Source organism: Miscanthus floridulus, chromosome 8 (assembly GCF_019320115.1).
Source record: "Miscanthus floridulus cultivar M001 chromosome 8, ASM1932011v1, whole genome shotgun sequence".
In the NCBI taxonomy this organism is placed as follows: Eukaryota; Viridiplantae; Streptophyta; class Magnoliopsida; order Poales; family Poaceae; genus Miscanthus; species Miscanthus floridulus.
The window spans coordinates 4,085,043-4,109,031 of record NC_089587.1 but is presented as its reverse complement, the minus strand read 5'-3'; the positions used below and the strand labels follow the sequence as shown (position 1 = coordinate 4,109,031).

Here is a 23,989-nt window from a genome sequence, read left to right as displayed (position 1 = left end):
TGAAATGCTACAATGGTATTTCAATCTATGCGCTTGCGGATTCCTTCTTTTATATATATATATGTGGTATTTCAATCTATGCGCTTGCGGATTCCTTCTTATATATATATATATATATATATATATATATATATATATATATATATATATATATATACCATTGTAGCATTTAAGGAGTGTTATGATCATAAATACCAAACATGTATTTCTGGCGTTGCTGCTAGGGATGACAACCTAGTATTAAGGTGATGCTAAGAAATACCAACACCAGACAACTTGGACACCAGCTGCCTCCTTGTGCAAAACCTCTCCATGATCAACTGCCTTATCTTGTCCATGAGTTCTACAACAGGTAAGGACTTCTCCTCCCTGATCCAACTGTTGAAGGTCTCAGCTATGTTGTTGGTGACATAGTCACATTTGCTAGTTGTGCTGAACTTTGACCTTGCTCATAGCTATTTGTGATTGTCCAATAGCCATGTAGTTGCCTTTGGGCATGCCTTGTGCATCTCATTCCAGTGCCTATCATGGGTTGTCTATCTGTAGCACCTTAATACATGCCACGAGTTCCTTTCAAACACTTCTCCTCTAAATCTCTTTTGGAAATTTTGACAAGATGCCTCATGCATTCTCTGTGCTCTACACCATTTGTGAAGACTTTGGTAACTACCTTATCTATTCCTTTACCTGTAGTTATTAACCAAGGAAACAATGTTAGGGCTACACTGAATGAAACAGATCATGTAACACTGAATGAAACATACCTACATCGGTTGAAATAACAAGACTAGGTGGGGGACCAATAGCCTTGTGCAGCATCTTCATGAACCATTCCCAATTCTCCTTGGTCTCACTGCCAAATACTCCATAGGCCACTGGGAACATCCAGTTGTGGCCATCAATCCCTACAGCAGCTGCTAACTGCCCCTTCCACTTTGTTGTCAAAACTATGGAATCAATCCCTAAATAAGGTCTGCAACCTTTGAGGAAGCCATCTATACATGGCTTCAGTGCTACAAACATCCTACTGAATCTTCTCTTCTTATTCACAATCTCCCACTCAATCTCTACAACACTGCCAAGACTCCTCTTCTCAATCTCCCTCTTCCAAGAAAACACATGTACAAAGCTGTCCTCCCAGCCACCCATTACCTCATCTAAGGCCATTTGCTTATCGCCCCAAACAACGTAGTAGCTCATCTGGATACAATACTTCTCCTCCAACTTGTCCTTCAAAACTTTAGCTCCAAGAGTTGGATCTTTCCTAAGCCAGTTTATCACTCTGTCCTTGACCCAGTGATTGGTAGCCATATAATTCTTCTAGACTTTGCTTGTGCTGGCACAATTATGCTTGTGTGGTAACTTCTTAATCTGCTCCCATCAATAAATAGTTAGCATACAACAATTGAACACTGAATCCAAAACTAAATGAAGCACTAAAATGAGCACTAAAATGAACACATACCTGCCATGTCTTGCCATCTACACACTGAGATGCATGAATCCTCCACCTACACCTCTTGGCCTTACAATATGCTTTGTACCATCGTGACTCACTATAAGGAACTGCAAGTTCAACTTCATTAAGCACTGCATATTGTCTAATACATCTCTTAAAGCAGAAACCATCTTCAAAAGTAACACCAAGAGCTATCTTAGGGTTATCTATGTCAGTGACATAAACCACACCCTCACAGTCCCTCTCATCATCCACAACTAGTGGGTCATCATCTTCTGGGTCAGTGTCAGGATAGTAATCACAGTCAGCATCATCATCATCATCATTGAGCACATCCTTGTACTTCTCATTCTCATCATCTACTCCTACATACTCAATTTCATCAGCCTCTCCCCAGTCATCATTAGCATTAGCATGATCCTCATCAGCATCATCACCATCAACCTTAGGATTACCATCACCATCAAGATTAGGAGCCACATCAGGATTAGCAACACCTTCTGGATTAGGAGCCACATCAGGATTAGCCACACCTTCTGGATTAGGAGCCACATCAAGATTAGCATCAACCTCATAATTACCATCACCATCGAGATTAGCATCAACATGAGGATTACTAACACATTCTGCATTATCAACAGCTTCACCATTGTGATCATCTACTGGATTAGGCACTACACTATCATCAGGCAAAATCATAGCTAGTGGCAGACAATTAATCTGACTCTGCTGTGTGCTAATAAGAGACTGAGTATCACCAGAGGCATTGGCATTAGAAAACTCAGAATGTACCAAACAAGGACCAGTGTCAACAACATGTACTATCAGTGGTAGCTTCCTACTCTCCCAATACACATCAAATGCATGTAACAGAGCAGAATCAGAATCTATGGGCACTATCTCATCCTTGGTTTTGTCAAAGAAAGTAACCTGCAGTTCTTGATCCTCCCCATGGACTATCTCCTGACCAAGCAACTCATGAAAACCAATCCAATTGAATGTATCCTTGTCTACCACACGCATGTAGTTAGCAGTTACATGATAATCATCGAGCCCATCTGGTCTTTGCTCTACATAGGCAGGGACTCTAATCACCAGCCTACACGCGGACGTCGGATCCATCCTAAATCAAAACAAAGGAAAAGAACGAAACTAAACGATTTTAAACAGCAACCTTTCTAACGCATCCACAGGCATACAAATCCAAAGAGTACGGGTTCAAAAAACTCACCCTTTCTTAATCCATTTGAACTGAGGAACCCTAGGCGGAGAACCAGGGCAATGCGCGTCCTTCCTGCTGGGGGACTTCATCTTCGGGTCACGGGGGTGCTCCAGATCCTCAGCCCCCCATGGAGGATGACGGCCGAGGCTCGAGGTGTCAGCGACGGTGGGCACTGGAGTGGACGGCGGCGTAGCGGGCACGGGAGTCGAGTGGGCGGCGCCGGGATTAGGGAAAGTGGCGTGCAACTAAACCCTAACTGGCTCGGTCCGGGCCGGCCGTTATAAACTGGTCCAACCAGACCAGGGTGAGGACGGACCCAAGTGTGGCTCAGGGGCACCCGATGTCTAAAACGGAATTTTCTCTCTCCAAAACCGGTTGAAACTGGGGCGCGGTGCCCAGTGGCCAAATTTCAATAAACCAGAGTGTCTGATGGCAAAGCGCTCGAAAATGGGTGTCCGCCAGCAAAGAGCCATCACTTGGCATGCCCGCCAGCAAATTTTGCCTAATTTTAATCATCTCTATAAAAACAATACTAGTATTTTTTAAACAATACTAGTATTTTTTATATTAAATAAGTATCAGTATAGGTCATATTAATTATGAAATACATCTTCTTAACTAGGCCCTGAGTTCAGCTCGTACATGTTTAGGCTATGTAGATCTTCAAAGCAAGCTTACCTTGCATCTCACAGTTCGACCAAATCATGTGTATCCAGCTATGCATATTTTCTCTTACACTCAGCTCCGCAATTCAATAGACGGTATGGCCAATTATGCAGGAAACCAATTACAACCATAATATTATACAACTTCTTATTCAGGCAAACCAAACAACAACAAATTGTATCATCTTATCCAGATTAACCTCCAGTGTAACGCGTTACTAATGCGACTAAGGCTCTGTTTAGATTCCTTGGACTAGCAACTAGTCGCTAAAGTTAGCCCTTGAAGATCCAAACAGGAGAATTAATCGGTGGGCTAAAATTTCATCAAAGCATTAACTAGTTGTTAGCTCACTAGTTCGTAGAACCCAGCAATCATAGACTAACAATTAGCTAAGGATCCAAGCAAGACTAGGCTAAACTTTAGCTAGCTAACTACTAGGCAACTAATCACTAGTACTAGCTAATCATTAGTCCTAGTCAATCAAACATGCCTTAGTATCTCTAAACCTGCTAATTAACAACACTCTCCCAATAATTAATCCAATCTGACTAGCTATGAATAGCTTATGCATTGCAACAAAAGACCGATAATATTCCATGTCCACTTGTCTTATAATCCGTATTTTTTCAGCGAACGAATATTGTTTTTTTCTCACAACAAATTAGTCAGCAGTACTTTTAGCCATGGCTTATCAGCTAAGCGAACATAAGCAGATATGTACTATTTGGTTCTAACTATGAACAAAAATGTAGATTGCCTAAAAAAGGTGTTCGTTTTCTGATGTCTGTATGTATTCCATTTTCCCTTAGCTAAAAACTCATATAGTTACCTAAAAGATTACATATATATAGGCCCCGTTCAGCTTGCTGAATCTGAGTTGAAAATTGGTTGAAAAACACTGTTCTGGTTGAAATATTATGAGAGAAAAACACTGTTCCAGCTGAAAAAAGAAGCCGAACAAGCCGAATATGAGATAAGCCAAACGGGCCATAATGACTTCTATATCTAAAGTCGCTGTAACATATAATGATCATATTATAGGAATATATCTATACCTATTAATAAATAAAAGTGACAAAATTTCCGCCGACGTTTTTGGTCTGCCCTATTTATTAGCCCAGGCCACCCCTCCTCCCGTATGTGTCGCGTCGTCGTATGTAGAGTTGGGAGACCAACTGTGATTTCACTTGTAGGTTCGTATGCGTGGTCAGAGAGTTAGAGACCGACACAGGTAAAGGAGTTTTCCAAAGGGAAAATTGGTTCTATAGCACTCAAAGATTCATAGAATCGTGAAATACCATTGAAACTTCTTGGCAACGTAAAATGACACTGAAAGTTCAAACGTTAACCGGATCAAACAGTCCGTTAGAAAATGTTAACAAAAAACGTACTGGATGGGTACAGAAGCACGTGAAATGACCGTTATACCCTTAGAGAGAGAACCTTATCCGGTTCACGATTCACGACTGCTATCTCCTTGAGCACGTCCGACTTCTCCAGGACCAAGCGCAGTCAGTCCATCTGCTCTGCGCCGGCGCCAGCACCGGTCATGCCCCACCGCCGGTCAGGCCCCACCGCCCGCCAGCCCCGCGACTCCGCCCGCCAGCCCCGCGACTCCGCCCGCCCCCATCGCCGTCCGAGTCGTCGCCCCAGACGCCGACCGGGTCATCGCCCCCATCGAGGAGGGGGTCGTCGCCCTTGACGCCGGCCGCCTGAGGCTGGGGCTCGCGCCCACGACGCCAGCAGCCCGAGGCCGGGGCTCGCGCCCGTGACTCCAATCGCCGAGTCCAGGGCTCGCATCCATGACAGCTGCTGGGCAGCGCGCTGTCGGCTGCCGGCTGTGCAGCACGAGCCTACCCCTGCCGGCCAGTGCTCAGAGCAGGTTGTTCCACTCCGCGTTGCTGCTCTTCTTCATCAACGCAGTAGTGCTGTTCTCTTTCTACAGATGCATCGATTTGAGATCCCTAAAGGGTAAGTCTCGAACCCTAGCTCTGCTTGAATGTTCCTCTGTTGCCTCTGGGTCAGTGCTCTATGTTAAATTAGTTTGTTTCTCTAAAAATGTGATCCGTTTGTGGTGTCTGGATGCGGTTGGTCAGTGTTGATCTTGATCCTGTGGAAATTGCTGCAGGCAGTGCTGTTAATTTTCTGCACTGCTACTCTTTCAGGATCGATGAGAAGAATGGTTGTAAAATTTTCATTGATGTTTACTCGTTCTCTACTATCGAGGATGATCGATCTATGTACTGTAAAGGCCGACGTTTGGAGTGGTGGGTGGATCCAGAGGAGTACTCCATCATTGAGATGGAGGACGATGTTTCAAAGCATTACAGCTGGGCAAGTTATCAAGAACCAAATTTCTGGTATTCAGATCAGAATGGTCAAACAATGCGGCTTGCTAGTGATAAGGAGCTTCTGACCTTATTGCGGGCATCAAGACAGGTGAAGTTTATTATGACGGTTGATAGATGCTCAAGTGTAGGTGCTCTGAATGTGACTCAAAATGAAAACGATCCAGTCACAGATAGCAAGTTGTAGCTAGTTCAGGTGACAGATGAGTTGAATGAGCAACATATTCAAGTGACAGATGAGTTGCAGCTAGTTCAGGTCACAGATAGCAAGTTGCAGCTAGTTCAGGTGACAGATGAGTTGAATGAGCAACATATTCAAGTCACAGATGAGGTGAATGAGTCCTCGGCTCAAGCTACACAAGAGGTGCCACAATATAATGGTCAAGAATGGGCTGAAGTACCAGAACTTGGACTTACAGCCGCTGGTCCTGCTAGAGTAGAAGAGGAAGAAAAGGAGCACTACATGGAGCCTGGTGTTGACCCTGACAGAGATGAACCAATTGGGGCTGATGAAGAATGGAGGTATTTCAAGAAGGCAAAGGTAGCTGAAGGAGATAAGATTGAAAAAGTGCTGCAAGAAAACAAGAAAGTGGATAAGAAAGGGGAGAAAAAAAGGGAAGGGACAAGAAGCATTTGATCCTGATGCTGTACCAAGTGATGAAGCCACTATGGCCAATGATGCCTTTGTTGCACACACCACATATGATCGAGATAACCCTGACATAAAGAAAGGATCAACATTTGTTGACAAGAATGCCTTTGTGCTACTTATGAAGCAATTTGCAATCAAAAGGGAGTTTGAGACTTTTGTGGTGCATAGTGACAAGTCAAGGTACAGGGCTAAATGTGTAGATCTAGAGTGCGAATGGAAAGTTCATGCAAAGAAACTCCTTGGATGCCCTACTTTCATGGTGAACTAGCTATTTTCATATAGATTCTTAACTAGCTGTTTTTATATAGATTTCAGATTGCTAAGTTCATATAGATTTCAGTTTTCTAACATGCTATTTTTATAACAATTTCATACAGTTTTCAGTATGATATCTAGCTGTTTTTATTACAATTTCATATAGATTTCAGTTTTCTAACATGCTATTTTTATAACAATTTCATACAGTTTTCCGTATGATATCTAGATGTTTTTATAACAATTTCATATAATTTTTAGATTGCTAACTTGCTGTTTTCATACTATTTTCAGGTTGTTTCAATATCTGAAGGTCATACATGCGCTAGCACAAGCAAAGTGCTAAGTAGAGAGGCAACGAAGGGGTGGATAGCCGACAGAGCAAAAGATATACTAAGGACCAGACCAACAATGGGTCCTAAGAAATTGCAAGAACACCTTGAGGGGCAGTTCCCAGTCAAAATAGCTTATACCAAGGTCTGGGAAGGAAGGCAACGTGCACTAGATGAACTTCATGGCACTTGGCAGGAAAGTTTCAGAATGTTGTGGAGCTTCAAAGCGGAGTTAGAAGCTACATGCCCAGGAAGTGTAGTAGAAATTGATTGTAAGAAGACTAAAGGTGGCAAGATTCGTTTCTCTAGGATGTTTGTGGCCATCAAAGCATGTGTGGATGGATTTCTTGTGGGATGTAGGCCTTACCTTGGAGTTGACTCCACTCACCTCACAGGCAAGTACAATAGATAGCTAGCTGCAGCAACTGCGGTTGATGGACATAATTGGATGTACCCGGTGGCTTATGGCATTTTTTACAAGGAGACTAAAGCCAATTGGATTTGGTTCATGAAGCAATTGAAGAGGGCAATTGGGATTCCATGTGGACTGACAATCCACACTGATGCTTGCAAGGGTCTAGAGACAGCAGTCCATAAAGTATTTGGAGATGCAGCTGAGCACAGAGAGTGTTTTAGACACCTCATGCATAATTTTAGAAAGAAATACCAAGGAGATGTGTTGAAGTACATGTGGCCTTGTGCTTGGGCATGTACTACTAGGAGGCATGAATGGCTTTGGAACAAAATTTCAGAAACCTGTCCAGAAGCAATCCCTTACTTGCAAGACAACCACAAGCATGTTTGGTCACGAGCAAAGTTTTCAGGGGAGTGCAAGGTGGATTATGTCAATAACAACATATCAGAATGCTTCAATAATTGGATCAAGGATTTCAAAGGTCTGCTGGTGGATAATCTCGTGGACATGATTAGAGGTAAGATCATGAAGAAGATAACAATGAGGCAGCTTATAAGTCAGAAGCTTAAAGGGCCAATCCTTCCTAGTGTTCTCAACGAGCTGAAGGAGAAGAGTAGAAACTTGAATTATACAATCAAGGGGAGTGGTGGACTAAAGGCTGAAGTCTCTGGATTGACTAGGGACAACTTTCCTTGGAGGCATGCAGTGGACCTTGAAGGGAAAACATGCTCATGCGGTCAATGGCAAATCTCTGGGAAACCTTGCACCCATGCTATAGCCTTTATAGGTTCACTAAGGAAAGTGAAACTTGATGACTATGTGCATGATTACTACTCAGTTGAGCGTTTCAAGGCTACTTACCAGTTTTTGGTGAACCCGATGGTTGACAAGTCACAGTGGCCTGCAGCTGATCCTGGGTTTGAGATGTGGCCTCCGAAACTAGAAAGGGCCGCTGGTAGGCCAAGAGTGAAAAGGATCAAGAGTAGGGGTGAACCAGGGAAAAGGGGCCCTTATCAATGCAAAAGATGCTTTCAGTTTGGGCATATTGCGAAGGGCTGCAGGGAGCCTCCTACTGAACTTGGTGATGAATTACCACCTTTAGTTCTTACCAAGTCTGACTCTAGGTAAATTTAAGCTCTTGTCTCTTTGGTCTCACTTTTTCAAATTAACCAATGGCTTCATTACCTTGCTGTTGACTAGGAAGAGGAAAGGGAAGGCTGCTACTTTAGACTCCAATAATAATCCTAAAAAATCAAAGAAGGAAGCAGCAACAAACTCAACTGAACTTAGTGATGAATTACCACCATCAGCTCCTACCAAGTCCAAGTCTAGGTACATTTAAGCTCTCTCACTTTAGTTTCAATACCATGTTCATGAGTGTTTTCATCATTTTTTACTACTTATGCCTTCACTATCTTCCTGTTGTGTAGTAAGAGGAAAGCAAAGGATACTACAAAGTCTGCCAATGCTCCTAAAAAATCCAAGAAGGAATTTGCAACAACCTCTACTTCCTTAGCCACACTATCACTTGTAAGTCCAGGGCCAACAACCAGACAAATGGCGGCTTCTATTTCCACACCAGCCAGTCTACGGCCTACAACCAGGAGCAAATCACAAGACATATCTCCAGGAGACATTGATAGAAGGCTCATCATAAATTAGGCTTGGATTTGTCATGCAAAAAGCTATATATGGCATTGTTATCTGCTAGTCCTGAACTTGTCTTGTGTTCTGTGTACTAAAACTTGTCAACTGTTATGTGTACTGCCAGATGGTTATGGTGTACTGAAATTACTGTTTGTTTGTGTTCAAATTCCCTATCAAGACTGTTGCTGAAAGGGATGATGTAATGGCTTGTTATCTTGGATGGTTAATGTGCTGAAATTACCGTTTTTTCCTGCCTGAAATCACTGTTATGTGCTCAAACAATGTGCTAGAATTAGTTAGAGCCATAACCCATGTGGTGATATAAGTGAAATAGTCGTTCTCAGCTTACTGAAATGAGATATAATGGTTCAGGGGTACTTTTGTCTCATTTGACGTCGTTACCGCTAAAAGGTAACAGAGTGTTAGAATTAGTTAGGGTTTAGAACTTTCAATGATATTTTACGTTGGAGACATCTTTCAGTGGTATTTTACGATTCTGTGGATGTTTGAGTGTTATAGAACCAATTTTCCCTTTTCCAAATTGGAGGAGCCGGAGTCCGATCAGACCACAACACCGGCAACGCTTGCGGAGGGCATGAGGTTCGGTTTTCACGGAAGTTCGTACCTTGGCCACGGCGTATGTACAGATCGACGAGGATAGGAGGAGGCTGCTCGGGCGTTGCTGCGACCATGGCGCAGACAGAGAAATAGAGGATAGAAGGAGACGATGCTGCTGACGGCGCGCACAACCGCCATCCCAGCCTCGGCCGCTCACATGGACACCATTGCCGGCCTGCTCGCACGGACGCAAGACGCCGCTGCGTTGCTGGCTAGGCCCCTCGCTCGGACGCCACTGGACCTGGCCGCTGCTGCGTCGCTAGCTGGTGGCCACGACCTCACCGCTGCTGCCGCGTTATTCCGCTCCTGTTGCCTGCCGATGCCGATGTGAGTATGTGACCTCCTCCGTGTTTCCGTTGCTGCCGAGGACAGGAAGGAGATAGCTGCGATGGATGGCCAATGGGAACGACTGTTGTGGCGCGTTGGGCCGTAGTATTGGGCCTGGTGTACGGTTCTAAGAGTTAGGACATGTACTGCCTTTTTTAATAAAGTTTAGTCCATTTGCGAAGATGTCGAGGAGTTCAGCCCTGATTTAACGTGACTACATCATGAGACAGAAAAATAAAATAATAATAATGAAGTAGTAAATATCAGAAAAATAAAAAATAGGTCAAAATATATGTAGCTGGTTCTCGCTCACTTAGGCCCCGTTTGGCAGGGCTTCTCCACCGGCTTCAGGAGCCGTTCGGAGCCATTTTCTACCCAATGGGGTAAAGTAAAATAGCTTCACTTGTGAAGCCCCTAAAAACATGCTCTCACAGTGATTTGGGATGGGATGAAGCAAAAAAAAAAGTGGCTTCTCCCGGCTCCTCCTCTAGGCCCCTAAAAACATGCTCTTACAGGAAAACCATTTTGCCAAACGGTTTACCAAAACCGCTTCAGCTCCACCTGTGAAACTGTTCGTGGAGCTGAAGAAAAAAAAATGGCTTCACTAGTGAAGTGAAGCCCTGCAAACGGGTCCTTAATCACAATCTACCGGGTTGCCAATTTCAAATTAAACACAATATCCAAACTTTGGACCAGTAAGACAATATAAAATTGATCTCTCTATATGAATATTTTTCTAATATTAAAAGGAGAAATTTTGTTCCTTCAACTTTTTATCCTTCACTCAGGATTCATGTGTCCCTTCACTCCCTCCTCGAGCATAAAAGTTCTAGCCGTCTTTACTGAGAGCAGTAGTACATGATAAACTAGAGACTAGAGTCTTGAATTTGCATGGGTATCGTTGGTAGACAACAAATATGTAGGCCTCGCTCGGCTTATCTTATATCCGGTTTGTTTAGCTTCTTTTTTTAACCGAAACGATATTTTTTTTTTGCAATATTTTAACCAAAACAATATTTTTCGATCGCTTTCAGCCAAATTTCAGCCAGGTAATATAGTTCGATTCCAAGATGAATCGTAATATATGACGCAATTGTTAAATAGTTTTGTGACCCCCAAGTCATCTAGCCCCGTTGCAACATTTAAAGAAAAGTGAAAAAGGCACCAAACCTACATGGTTCCGTACTTTTCATCCGCAAAACAAGTGCGGATCTGCCATCTACCACGCGCGTCGCCGAGCGAGCCGCACTTCAGATTTCAGAGGGCGTCCGGTCGCCACCACCCCGACCTCCGGCATCGACATTATCGACGTTCGTACGCTCACCGCGGCAGCAGTCGCTGCGGCGTGTTTAAAGCACAGCTGCCAGCGGCTAACGCTCTCTCTCAGTCTCAGTCTCAGTCTCTGGGCACGCGCCTCGCCTCCCCGTTGGCCGTGTCCGGCCGTCGCTGTTCCTATTTCTTGGCAGCTCCGCCCGTTTGACCTTCGGAGGACCGACAGCGACGACGCCAGTAGATGCACTACTGACGCTACCGGCCACCTCGAGCTCCAGAGCCAAGGACGCCGCGAGGCCGTGAGGGCAGGACGGGGTCGCGCGGCTCACACACCCTCCCAGTCCGTCCTCCTCCAGTTCCGTTTTCTTTGGCCGCGGATCTCGTCGCCTTCGGTGCCATGGATGCAGTCGCCGGCACGGCGGGGTATCGGGGACCAGCGGAAGTGCGCGCCCGCGCGCCCGGCAAGATCATCCTCGCGGGCGAGCATGCCGTCGTCCACGGCTCCGCCGCCGTCGCCGCCGCCATCGATCTCTACACCAGGTCCTCCCTCCTCCTCCGCCCCACAGGTGCTCCCGCCCACCCTGGCTTCTTCTGGTTCTTCGTTTTGTCGCGTCGCCGCCGCTGGTACCCTTCTCACAGCTCCTCTCTCCCGGTGCCACGCAGGAGAGGGTGGCGGCGCTGACTCCGGCGCGGTGGAGCTGTACCTCAGGGACTCGGGCCTCACCTTCTCGTGGCCGTGCTCACGCCTCCACGGGGCGCTAGGCGAGGAGATCAGCGCCAACCCCGGGGTTCCGGCGCCGTGCTCCCCTGACCAACTGGCCACCATTGCCAGGCTCTTGGAGGACCAGGAGATCCCTGAGGCCAAGATCTGGCTCTCTGCCGGCCTGTCCGCTTTCCTTTTCCTCTACACCTCCATTCTGGGGTTGGTTGCTTCTCCCTTCCCGTTTGCAGTCTGTGCTCACATCACGTTTTTTTCACACATGTGGTTGTTCGCTGTGTTCTTGTGCAGATGCAGGCCTGGCAAGGCAGTGGTGACCTCGGACCTGCCCATGGGTGCAGGGCTCGGCTCGTCGGCGGCATTCTGTGTGTCCATGTCAGGGGCTCTATTGATGGCTGCTGGCGCAGTCAGTGTTGGAGCACACAGGGGTGCTGAGGGGTGGGAGGTGTTGGAGAAGGGTGATCTTGAGCTGGTCAACCAATGGGCGTTCCAAGGGGAAAAGATCATTCATGGCAAGCCTTCTGGCATCGACAATTCCGTCAGCACTTTCGGTATGCTATGAAATTGATGAGTTCTTAAACCTTTATTTAAAACTGGTAGTATTGAAATGCCTTTGCATTCAGGGTTGACCTCTAGTGGAATTCGTATTGAGGTTGTTCGCAATAACTTAATGGTTGATTGTTTAATGGCACCGCAACTCTTGTCACAGTCAGGATTGCTTCTAGTTCACTTATTTATTTTTTCAAACAACTCCCCTAGTTTATTTATGGTATGTTAGTTATATATGGTCTTGACTTGCACCTACTTATAGATGATGTATCTATGTATTGAAATAAGTAATTTAACCAAAGAAGTCTTGTACTCTTGTTAGTTTTAGGTCTAAGGCATGGAAACCTTTGCAAATGGGTGAACTTAAGTAATTTATTAATAATCATAAGATCATATGAATGTTAATTGCCTTCTTATCATTTCTCCTAAGTTTGTTTTGGTTCACTAAATCTTATGTTTGAAACTAGGGAAAATGATCAAATTCAAGAAGGGGGAACTGACAAACCTTGAGTCCAGGAACCCAGTCAAAATGCTTATTACTGACACAAGAGTTGGTAGGAACACAAAGGCCCTGGTTGCTGGTGTGTCTGAAAGAGCATCTAGGCATCCAGATGCTATGGCTTCTGTCTTCCATGCAGTGAACTCTATTAGTGAAGAGCTTTCAAGCATTGTTGAGTTAGCGGCCGAGGATGAAATAGCCATCACCTCTAAGGAGGATAAGCTAGCAGAGCTTATGGAGATGAACCAAGGTTTGCTTCAGTGCATGGGAGTCAGCCATTCTTCTATAGAAACTGTGTTGCGAACCACTCTGAAATATAGCTTGGTCTCAAAGCTAACTGGAGCTGGTGGTGGAGGCTGTGTGTTGACTCTAATACCGACGTGTATCCTTTTATATATCCCCGAATTGCATCTTTTCCTTCATGGTTTTACAAAATAAACACCATACAACTTATGTGTGATTTCTGTTAATCTTTAACATTTCAACTCAAAGCTTTTCAGAAATCTGGGTCTTGATATGCATTAATAAAGAATCTGACAGTATAGGAACTTCAGATTCAGAACTACAATGGCCTGTCTTGTACTCCCTCCGTTTGACATCGTAGTTCATTTTGGCTTTGTCCTAAGTCAAATTTCTTTAACTTGGAATGGAGTGTTCATTACTTAATGATATTTAGAATGATTCTGGGTTCCATTCCATCTAATATAGACAAGTTTTTTTTTTTGTGAATAAATCTATCAATTTGGAAGGACAGGAACTGTAGCTATTCAAATTTCTAAATATCCTTTGATTTCATCATATCTGAGTTTCTGTTCTGTATCTACTTAGAGAATAGTCCTGCAAGTTTTTCATCTGTCTGACCCTTCAATGGTGTCAATGTTTCCTTGACATGATTATCAGTATCGGCCAATATTGTTCTGGAGAAAGTCACCACAGAGCTCGAATCTCATGGTTATCGCTGCTTCAAAGTTGAGGTTGGTGGGCGAGGTCTCCAAGTATTCCGAGGATAACACTCAACCTATTTCAAGGAGATGTACCATACTTTTAGAAAATGGCTTACCTGCACTACAGCTGTTTAGATTCACTTCTTGAATTATTCCAAGATCAGTATAGGGTATTCTTCTCCTAACCCTAGCAGAATCTTGTATCCAGTACTTGAGTTGTTCCAGGATTAGGACATTCTTATGCTATCCCTAGCACTCTTGGATCAATTAAGCTCTTAGATGCATGATCATTGCTGGTGTGATTATTGTATCAGATAAACAAACTTTTAATTGCTCCAAAAGTTTTTTTTTGCGGGGCTAATTGCTCCAAAAGTTGTATCAAATAAAAAAAATATCATTGACCTCATGAAGCCGGCAGCGACCCATATGTGCGACTTCTTCACAGGTGGCTTCGGGGCATCAATGCCACAGCGCCACACTTCAACACCAGTGATCTGGCTGTGGGGTGATCACCTATGCCCCCGCCCTGGTCACAGGTGCGAAAACTTCATATGGATATAGCTCCTGTGGTTTACAGTTCTGGGGTACCATCTTGGCCAGTTAACTCTGCACAACATTTGTATGTTAATCATGCTTTGCTATAGTTATGAGTTTTCCCAATTCGATGCCTCAAATTGTACTCTTGTCGCATGAGAATGCCTTTGGTAGGTACCCTAATCTTTTTGGATGCTCAAACTGTACTCTTGTCTGTAATGCTACTAGGCCAGACGTCCCCTTAACCCACTGGATTTGTTGAAATGTCGTGCTCTTGTTAGTTTTTCTTTTGACAAGTTGTGCTGTTAGTTGTGTTTTGTATGTGATGTAAGCAGAGTTAATATTGGCCATTTTTTTCACTAGTTTTTGTTTGTTTTTGTATATTAAATGACTGAATAGGAATAAACTCGTGAACAGTTTTAGTTTGTGGCTGTCAGACATTATTGCCAATTTTTTATCGGTGCTACTGCTGATACAGTTCTGACATTCTTGTGCATTCTGGAATATCTGGGAGATGTTCAGTTTCTGTGTTGCGCTCATGCTGCTACTTCATCCACTCATCCGGGAAACCTGCAGATGATGAATTAGGATCTCCTCAAAAAGTCTGATGAGAAAGCTGTTTCCATTGCTGCTCGTTCACCAATCACTTTTTTGAGAGAGGTCAGGTGATCATGTCTTTCCTTGCAAGTTTTTTTAATGTTTTTCAACATGTTGAAATTCCTTATCGCTAAACCTCTTTTAATTGAAGTTCAGATCTGTCCTTCATTGTTGTGAAAGATCGTGGCTGCCCTGATGATCCAAAAGCTCGGCTCAAAGCATCTGGAGAAGTCACTGTTGCTAACAATGTGCAAGGTGCTGAGTTGCTAGATGAAAATATTTCAGGAATAGGAAGACTTGGACGATGACTCTGATGCTTTTGGTTCTGATGATGAGACAGATTTGCCATCTGCCCCTCTTGGAAAAGAAGAAAATATGGAGAGTTTATCTGATGCAAACAAACATGATGCTAATGAAGATGTCAAAGAGGAAGTTGAAGCATCTGATGAATATGGTACAGGTCAAGATGTCTCCAACGATTTTTTATTTATTTTCACAAACGATGTATGAAAGTTGTGTCATTTCATTATAATAAGAGAGAAATACTTCAAGGATGATAGCGATGAAACTGATGATGAACTAGACGATGACTCTGACACTGATAATATATTGGTGAAGATGAAGAACTGAAATAAAAGCATAAATGACTAGGATGAAGTTTCAGACCAGGATGAAGACAGCAATGAGAAAGATAAGTCAAAAGGAAGCAGCTCTAAGGTGTATATGAGAAATTTAAGTGATTATATTGGAGAGCTAAATGCTGGCGATGCAACCTTGGAGCTGAAGCAGTTAGCAGGTGCTGAGTTGCTAGATGAAAATATTTCAGGAATAGGAAGACTTGGACATGGCTCTGATGCTTTTGGTTCTGATGATGAGACAGATTTGCCATTTGCCCCTCTCGGAACAGAGGAAAATATGGAGAGTTTATCTGATGCAAACAAACATGATGCTAATAATGAAGATGTCAAAGAGGAAGATGAAGCATCTGAGGAAGATGGTACAAGTCAGAACTGATGATGAACTCGACAATGACTCTGACGCTGATACTGATATATCCCGTAAAGATGAAGAACTGAAAGAAAGCATAAATGGTTCATACGATGGAGGTTCAGACCAGGATGAAGACAGCAATGAGAAAGATAAGTCAAAAGGAAGCAGCTCTAAGGTGAATATGAGAAATTTAAGTGATTATATTGGAGAGCTAAATGCTGCTGATGCAACCTTGGAGCTCTGAAGCGGTTAGCAGGTGCCAAGAAGGCTGAAGTTCCGTCTTATGAAGCTTTTTTTTTTTGGCGGATTAAGAGATATATTAATATTCTGAGCAATATCTTTACAATCGTGAGCTATATCAGCTGCTCAATACAGGAAGGAAAATGAAAGCGCCACACAGCGCTGTGCTTTGAGCGCTTAGCACGCCGTGCTAGCTGATGCGCTGACTCTGCTCTCTCTTTATGTGCTTAAAGACCAGCAGCCTGTTCGGCAGCCTGTATCTGGCTATCAGTCAATTAACAGTGTTTTTCTTTCATACTAAATCAGCTAACAGTACTTTCAGCCATGGCTTATAAGCCAATCCAGCCGAAACGAACACGCTGTAGTTTTCCCTCCATCCGCAAAAGGATGCAATTAAGGGATCTGTTTCGAAAGTTTACTCAAGTTTACAACAACAACAACAACAAAGCTTTTAAGTTCTAAACAAGTTGGGGTAGGTTAGAGTTGAAACCCAGCAGAAGTAATCAAGGTTCATGCACGTGAATAGCTGTCTTCTAAGCACTCCTATCTAAGGCTAAGTCTTTGGGTATATTCCATCCTTTTAAATCTCCTTTTATTGCCTCTACCCAAGTCAACTTTGGTCTTCCTCTGCCTCTCTTTACGTTACTATCCTGCCTTAGGATTTCACTACGCACCGGTGTCTCTAGATGTCTCCGTTGGACATATCTAAACCATCTCAACCGGTGTTGGACAAGCTTTTCTTCAATTGGTGCTACCCCTAATCTATCACGTATATCATCGTTCCGAACTCGATCCCTTCTTGTATGAACGCAAATCCAACGCAACATACGCATTTTCGCGACACTTATCTGTTGAACATGTCGTATTTTCATAGGCCAATATTCTGCACCATACAACATAGCAGGTCTAATCGTCGTCCTATAAAACTTGCCTTTTAGCTTCTGTGGTACCCTTTTGTCACATAGGACACCAGATGCTTGCCGCCACTTCATCCACCCTGCTTTGATTCTATGGCTAACATCTTCATTAATATCCCCGTCTCTCTGTAGCATTGATCCTAAATATCGAAAGGTATCCTTCCTAGGCACTACTTGACCTTCCAAACTAATATCTTCATCCTTCCGAATAGTAGTGCCGAAGTCACATCTCATATACTCAGTTTTAGTTCTACTGAGTCTAAAACCTTTGGACTCCAAAGTCTCCCGCTATAACTCCAGTTTCTGATTCACTCCTGTTCGGCTTTCATCAACGAGCACTACATCGTCCGCGAAAAGCATACACCAAGGGATGTCCCCTTGTATGTCCCTTGTGACCTCATCCATCACTAAGGCAAACAAATAAGAGCTCAAAGCTGACCCTTGATGTAGTCCTATCCTAATCGGAAAGTCATCCGTGTCTCCATCACTTGTTCGAACTTTAGTCACAACATTGTTGTACATGTCCTTAATGAGCCCGACGTACTTCGTTGGGACTTTATGTTTGTCCAAAGCCCACCACATAACATTCCTTGGTATTTTATCATAAGCCTTCTCCAAGTCAATAAAAACCATGTGTAGGTCCTTCTTCTCCCTATACCGCTCCATAACTTGTCTTATTAAGAAAATGGCTTCCATGGTTGACCTTCTGGGCATAAAACCAAATTGGTTCATAGAGACCCGCGTTATTGCTCTCAAGCGATGCTCGATAACTCTCTCCCATAGCTTCATAATATGACTCATCAACTTAATTCTCTGATAATTAGTACAACTTTGAATATCCCCTTTATTCTTGTAGATCGGTACCAATATACTTCTCCTCCACTCATCAGGCATCTTGTTCGATCGAAAAATATGGTTGAACAGCTTGGTTAGCCATACTATAGCTATGTCCCCGAGGCATCTCCACACCTCGATTGGGATACCATCCGGTCCCATCGCCTTACCTCCTTTCATCCTTTTCAACGCCTCTCTGACCTCAGATTCTTGGATTCTCCGCACAAAGCGCCTATTGGTGTCATCAAAAGAGTCATCCAACTGAAAGGTTGTGTCCGTATTCTCACCATTGAACAATTTGTCAAAATACTCTTGCCATCGATGTCGGATCTCATCCTCCTTCACCAAGAGATTCTCCTTTTCATCCTTAATGCACTTAACTTGGTTGAAGTCCCTTGTCTTTCTCTTATGAACCCTAGCCATCCTATAAATATCCTTCTCTCCTTCCTTCGTACTCAAATATTGGTAAAGATCCTCGTACGCTCTACCCTTTGCCACACTTACAGCTCGCTTTGCAGTCTTCTTTGCCACCTTGTACTTCTCTATGTTGTCTACACTCCTGTCATGGTACAAGCTTCTATACCACTCTTTCTTCTCCTTAATAGCTCTTTGGACTTCCTCGTTTCACCACCAAGTATCTTTAGCCTCGCCTCCACTTTCTTTAGTTACTCCACACACCTCTGAGGCCACCTTCTGAATGTTGGTTGCCATCTTCTCCCACATGTTGTTTATTGTCCTCTTCTTCCTTCCAAGAGCCTTCTTTGATAACCCTTTCCCTGAATACCTCTGACGTCTCTCCTTTCAGTTTGCACCACTTTGTTCTTTCAATCTTAGCTTGTTTATCCCTACGGGCACGTACCTGAAAACGAAAGTCTGCCACCAAAAGCTTATGTTGAGAAACAACACACTCCCTTGGTATCACCTTGCAACCCAAGCATGCTCGTTTGTCCTTTCTTCTTGTGAGGACAAAGTCAATCTGGCTAGAGTGTTGTCCGCTACTGAAGGTCACTAGATGAGATTATCTCTTTCTAAAGAAAGTGTTGGCTATCATCAGGTCAAAAGCTACCGCGAAGTCTAGAACTTCCTCCCCCTCCTGATTCCTACTAGGCTACTACCATACCCAAAACCTCTATGAACTGCCTCGAAACCTGCGCTTGTAGTACCTACATGCCCATTAAGATCTCCTCCTATAAAAAGCTTCTCACTACTGGGTACAGCTCTAATCAGGCCATCTAAGTCTTCCCAGAACTGTCTCTTAGCACTCTCGTCGATGCCTACTTGGGGGGCATACGCACTAATTACGTTGAAGACCATATCACCAATGACAAGCTTGACTAAGATAATCCTATCTCCTTGCCTTCTCACTCCCACCACACTATTCTTGAGGCTCTTATCAATCAAAACTTCTACTCCATTTTTATTCGCAACTGTCCCTGTGTACCAAAGCTTGAAACCTGTATTGTCCACCTCCTTCGCCTTCTGACCCTTCCATTTAGTTTCTTGAATGCATAATATATTTACACGCCTCCTAGTCACGGTATCAACTAATTCTCTTAACTTACCTATAAGCGACCCTACATTCCAACTGCCTAAACGGATCCTAGTTGGTTCGACTAGCTTCCTTACCCTTCGCACCCGTCGAATCAGATGTGAAGACCCTTGCTCATTTTTTACTACACCCGGACGCCGATGTAGCGTGCCACTAAGGATGCGACGACCCGATCCTTGATCACTTGACACCGTGCCCAGATCGCGACACGGCGCGTCACGGGGGTGACGACCCGGCCCTTGCTCATTTAACACCATACCCGAGTTCCAATATGGCGCGTCGCTAAGAGGGTTACGCCCCAACGATTTTCTTTCGGGTTTCATCTCCATTAGAATGGCTAGATTTAACGTTGGCTCGCCACACCTAACACAACCCTCCTCCTTTATCGGGACTTGAGACCTGCTATGTTGAGACAACATAGGCGGAGTTGAAAGTTTACTCAAGTTTAACCAAGCTTATAGTAAATATTATTAACATTTATGTCTTTAAATAAATTTATTATAAAAATATATTCTATAACTAATCTAATAATAATAATAATTTTATATCATGAATGTTAATATTTTTTTAATAAAATTTTGGTCTAAGTGCAAACTGTTTGACCTCTGAGAATTGCATTCGGTAGCTGCTGTACTTCCATGGTCTCGAACGCGTCCCATCTCCCGGCCGTCAGCATTGACATGTCCAGCCTCGCCACCCCCAACTGCCATGTACCTCGACATTCACAGTAGTACACCATCCTGGCGCGATGTGCTCCACGATAACATTATTTTTTTTAGCTTGGTTTGTTAGCAAAGCGAACAGAGAAGAATGAGGTGTGCCAGCCTGCTAGGCACTGTACCTGCTCTGCTTTTTACATACTAAGTTCGTGCCCGTATGTTGCTACGAGATAGTTAAACTTTTATACTAAAAATACACGGATCGTACGATAAGATAATAATACTGTGAAATTAAATACCGATGTTAAAGTGACAATTAATCCAAAAGGCAAAGTTCGTGAAATTAACACAGTCACGGAAAGCTCGGTGTCGCAGGCTCACAAATGCTATGCACAAGCTGCCGTATATATAAACTTAAATATAATATTCGAGTAAATATAAACATGTTCTTGAAATGTAAATCTAACAAGGAATATATAACTAAAAATCACATGCACCGCCAACTAAATATATGAACCGTCCGATTGCAAATCGGTTCGGGTCTTGCCCATTAAGCCCCACGCACGGGCAGTCGTGAATCGTACAGAACCCGCTTGTTCCTTGGGCATGCTCCGCCGAGCTCCGCCTCCTGCAGCGGCGCGCATCTCCTCCTCCAGTCCTTCTGCTCGTCCCTTCGCCTACCCCGTCTCCCGCACTCCACCCTCACCGCCCATCACCCGTGCCCCTAAAACCTAACCATAGCGGCAGCACGAGGCGGCGGCGTCAGGCACGGCACGAGGAGCAGCGCGGGTGGCAGCGGCAGCAGCGCGCGCATGCCGCGGTGGTGACGGCGCTCACGTAGGATCTCACGAGGTGGCGGTGCCGACGCCGTCCCTATGCTTGGCTAGCTCAGTGCGGCGTCCACGGCGCGGCCGGCCAGCGTGAAGTTGCCCTTGAAAGGTCCTAAATGGCTAGAGGGGGTGAATAGCCTAATAAAAATTTCTACAACAACACTAAGACAAATTGTTAGTCAATAAGATGGCGAAGCGAATTTTACGTTAGCACTATATTTAGGGTTGTAAGCCACCTACCCAAATCTATTTACTATGATCTCTAATGTAACACAACAAGGCTACGTCACTAATATATGCCTAGGTGATCAATCTAGCAAGAGTTATACTACCAAGTACAACACTATCAAAACTTAGCTACCACAAGCTCCATACAAGTAAATATCAAATGATGTACAAGAGAGTGGTAGGAAGGTATACCGTCGTGGCAAGTGATCAATATGTGAATTCCAATGAATACCAAGAGACAATCAAGACATAATGATTTATCCTGAGGTTCACTTACTTGCCGGCAAGCTAGTCCCCGTTGTGACGATACACTCACTTGGAGGTTCATGAGCTAATTGACATCACAAGCCAAACCCTCAATAGGGTGCCGCACAACCAACACAAGATAAGGATCACACAAGCCATGAGCAATCCACTAGAGTACCTTTTGGCTCTCCACCGAGGAAAGGTCAAGAACCCCTCATAATCACCACGATTAGAGCCAGAGATAATCACCAACCTTCACTCGATGATCCTTGCTGCTCCAAGCCGTCTAGGTGGCGGCAACCATCAAGAGTAACAAGAGAAATCCGTAGCGAAAAACAATCACTAAGTGCCTCTAGATGCAATCACTCAAGCAATGCACTTGAATTCACTTCCAATCTCACAAAGATGATGAATCAATGATAGAGATGAGTGGGAGGGCTTTGGCTATGCTCACTAGGTTGCTATGTCAATAAAAATGGCCAAGAGAGTGAGCAAGAGCCGGCCATGGGGCTTAAATAGATAGCCCCCACGAATAGAGCCGTTATACCCCTTCATTGGGCTGACTGCATGATGATCGGACACGCTCTAAGGTGCACCGGACGTGTCCGGTCCTCAGCGTCCGGTCGGCCCCCGAATGCCACGTGGCGTAGGCGTTAGAAACTATCCGTTGGCGTGTAACGACTCAAACACACGTGCTCACTGTTCACTCCATCGGACACACCATGTGCCAGAGTTCGGTCGTTTCCAGTAAGGTTCTAGAAATGATTTTTCTTGACCGGACGCGTCTGGTCCCCCTTGACCGGACGCAGGCCAGCGTTCGGTGCTCACACGCCTCGTGCAACACCTTACATCAGCGTTCGTCAGCACTGACCGGACGCACCCCCAGTGCGTCCGGTGCTACTCCTTCTCAGCGTCCGGTGCAATACCCTTAGTTGCACTGCCTCTGCTTCTACTGACCGGACGTGTAGCCCAGCATCCGATGACTTCGTGACCAGCGTCCGGTCACTGAAAAATAGTGACATTCATCTCCTTCACTTCACCAACTTCTCAACTCTTGGTCAAATATGCCAACCACCAAGTGTCTCACCTTGTGCATGTGTGTTGGCATATTTTCACAAATATTTTCAAGGGTGTTAGCACTCCACTAGATCCTAAATGCATATGCAATGAGTTAGAGCATCTAGTGGCACTTTGATAACCGCATTTTGATACGAGTTTCACTCCTCTTAATAGTATGACTATCTATCCTAAATGTGATCACACTCGCTAAGTGTCTTGATCACTAAAACAAAAGGCTCCTATCAAGTTTCACCTTTACCTTAAGCTTTTTGTTTTTCTCTTTCTTCTTTTCCAAGTCCAAACACTTGATCATCACCATGGTTATACCATCATCATGATCTTCACAACTTGCACCACCACTTGGAATGTGCTACCTATCTCATGATCACTTAGATAAACTAGGTTAGCACTTAGGGTTTCATCAATTCACCAAAACTAAACTAGAGCTTTCAATCTCCCCTTTTTTAGTAATTGATGACAACCCTTACACAAAGATAAGAATTGAAATTCATTTGAATTCATGTTGCTTGCCCAAGTATATTTACCATGTGTAAACAAATATGAACAAGTTTCATGAACTCCAATTGGTAGAAATTGCTCCCCCTACATATATGCTAAGAGTTTGGATTGAAGCTTGCACATATGCTTAGATAGGAAATATAGGAGACAATGTCTACCAAATGATGCTAAGGTATAAAAGATAGACCTTTGAAGCGTGATATCAATTGGAGTGCACCAATATACCATCCTTAGCACCATTAGTAACTAAACATACACAAAGACTAGAATACCCCGTGAGATCAATCATTAGAAGCAAGGGTCTAGTCTTCATAATATAAGCATAAGTCTAGTTACACAACCTATACATGCTAGTTTTTCATCTCATCATTCAAACCTACAACTAGCATACACCACACAAGCATGAATATTGAGATTTTTAAAACTTGTGCTATGCAAGCAATCATATGAAATGCACATTCAAATGCATTAATCAAGTTTATGAGCTTGCTCCCCCTACTTGTGTGCTCAAAATTTTAATTGATCCCCTTACTTGGTCATATCTCTCCCTTTATTGTCTTTTCACTATCATGGTACCTATCTTGGTACACTACTTCTCTCTTGTTGTCTTTTCACTATCTTGGTACCTATCTTGGTACACTACTTCTCCCCCTAAGGATATCTCTCTCCTATTACTTATATCTTTGTTTCTCTCCCCTTCGTCATCAATGACCACAAAGGTTCAAATGTAGATAGGTTAAGATTATCAATGTCAATCAACGGGGTGAAGATACTACATGGTTAGAGGGAAAGATGAAGATCATTGTCCCAAATTTGGTTCAATCTAGAATACTTGCCAAAGTCATTTAACTCGGTTTGATCCAA

The 23,989-nt window shown here is 43.9% G+C and overlaps 3 protein-coding genes and 1 pseudogene across 7 annotated transcripts; 3 read left to right on the top strand and 1 right to left on the bottom strand.

Annotated features, from left to right (window-relative positions):
• Positions 1-251: 251 nt before the first annotated feature.
• Positions 252-1,311, bottom strand: LOC136468441 (uncharacterized). Its single transcript, XM_066467019.1, has 3 exons — positions 765-1,311; positions 558-687; positions 252-444 (listed from the first exon to the last, which is right to left on the bottom strand). The coding sequence occupies exons 1-3, from the start codon at positions 1,309-1,311 to the stop codon at positions 252-254; spliced, it is 870 nt and encodes a 289-aa protein (XP_066323116.1).
• Positions 1,312-7,013: 5,702 nt separating this feature from the next.
• LOC136468440 (uncharacterized) lies at positions 7,014-9,011 on the top strand (annotated as a pseudogene).
• A 2,179-nt stretch (positions 9,012-11,190) lies between these two features.
• On the top strand, positions 11,191-15,659 carry LOC136475541 (mevalonate kinase-like). Of its 5 annotated transcripts, none has more exons than XR_010763209.1 (7): positions 11,191-11,779; positions 11,877-12,135; positions 12,223-12,482; positions 12,948-13,361; positions 13,880-14,459; positions 15,034-15,117; positions 15,211-15,659. XR_010763209.1 is itself a non-coding variant. In XM_066473031.1 (5 exons), the coding sequence occupies exons 1-5, from the start codon at positions 11,611-11,613 to the stop codon at positions 13,987-13,989; spliced, it is 1,212 nt and encodes a 403-aa protein (XP_066329128.1). In that variant the 5' UTR covers positions 11,191-11,610; the 3' UTR covers positions 13,990-15,659. The 5 variants fall into 5 exon arrangements, 1 of the variants encoding a protein (XP_066329128.1); XR_010763210.1 differs by having other exon boundaries at positions 15,034-15,122; XR_010763208.1 differs by having other exon boundaries at positions 13,880-15,117; positions 15,211-15,309; positions 15,395-15,659.
• Positions 14,329-16,288, top strand: LOC136468439 (uncharacterized). The gene is made up of 5 exons (XM_066467018.1): positions 14,329-14,459; positions 15,206-15,309; positions 15,395-15,558; positions 15,706-16,051; positions 16,119-16,288. The coding sequence occupies exons 1-5, from the start codon at positions 14,329-14,331 to the stop codon at positions 16,286-16,288; spliced, it is 915 nt and encodes a 304-aa protein (XP_066323115.1).
• Positions 16,289-23,989: the final 7,701 nt, after the last annotated feature.

Excerpts from the sequence above, each read along its gene's own strand:
- LOC136468441 (XM_066467019.1), bottom strand. The coding sequence starts at position 1,311 with ATGGCTACCAATCACTGGGTCAAGGACAGAGTGATAAACTGGCTTAGG. Across the intron at positions 688-764 it reads TGTTATTTCAACCGATGTAG|GTAAAGGAATAGATAAGGTA; the intron begins GTATGTTTCATT and ends TAATAACTACAG. Across the intron at positions 445-557 it reads TTGAAAGGAACTCGTGGCAT|GTCAAAGTTCAGCACAACTA; the intron begins GTATTAAGGTGC and ends GCTATGAGCAAG.
- LOC136468439 (XM_066467018.1), top strand. The coding sequence starts at position 14,329 with ATGAAGCCGGCAGCGACCCATATGTGCGACTTCTTCACAGGTGGCTTC. Across the intron at positions 15,559-15,705 it reads TATTTATTTTCACAAACGAT|GATGAAGTTTCAGACCAGGA; the intron begins GTATGAAAGTTG and ends ATAAATGACTAG. Across the intron at positions 16,052-16,118 it reads TGAAGCATCTGAGGAAGATG|ATGAAGAACTGAAAGAAAGC; the intron begins GTACAAGTCAGA and ends TATCCCGTAAAG.
- LOC136475541 (XM_066473031.1), top strand. The coding sequence starts at position 11,611 with ATGGATGCAGTCGCCGGCACGGCGGGGTATCGGGGACCAGCGGAAGTG. Across the intron at positions 11,780-11,876 it reads CCTCCTCCTCCGCCCCACAG|GAGAGGGTGGCGGCGCTGAC; the intron begins GTGCTCCCGCCC and ends GGTGCCACGCAG. Across the intron at positions 13,362-13,879 it reads GTTGACTCTAATACCGACGT|TATCGGCCAATATTGTTCTG; the intron begins GTATCCTTTTAT and ends CATGATTATCAG.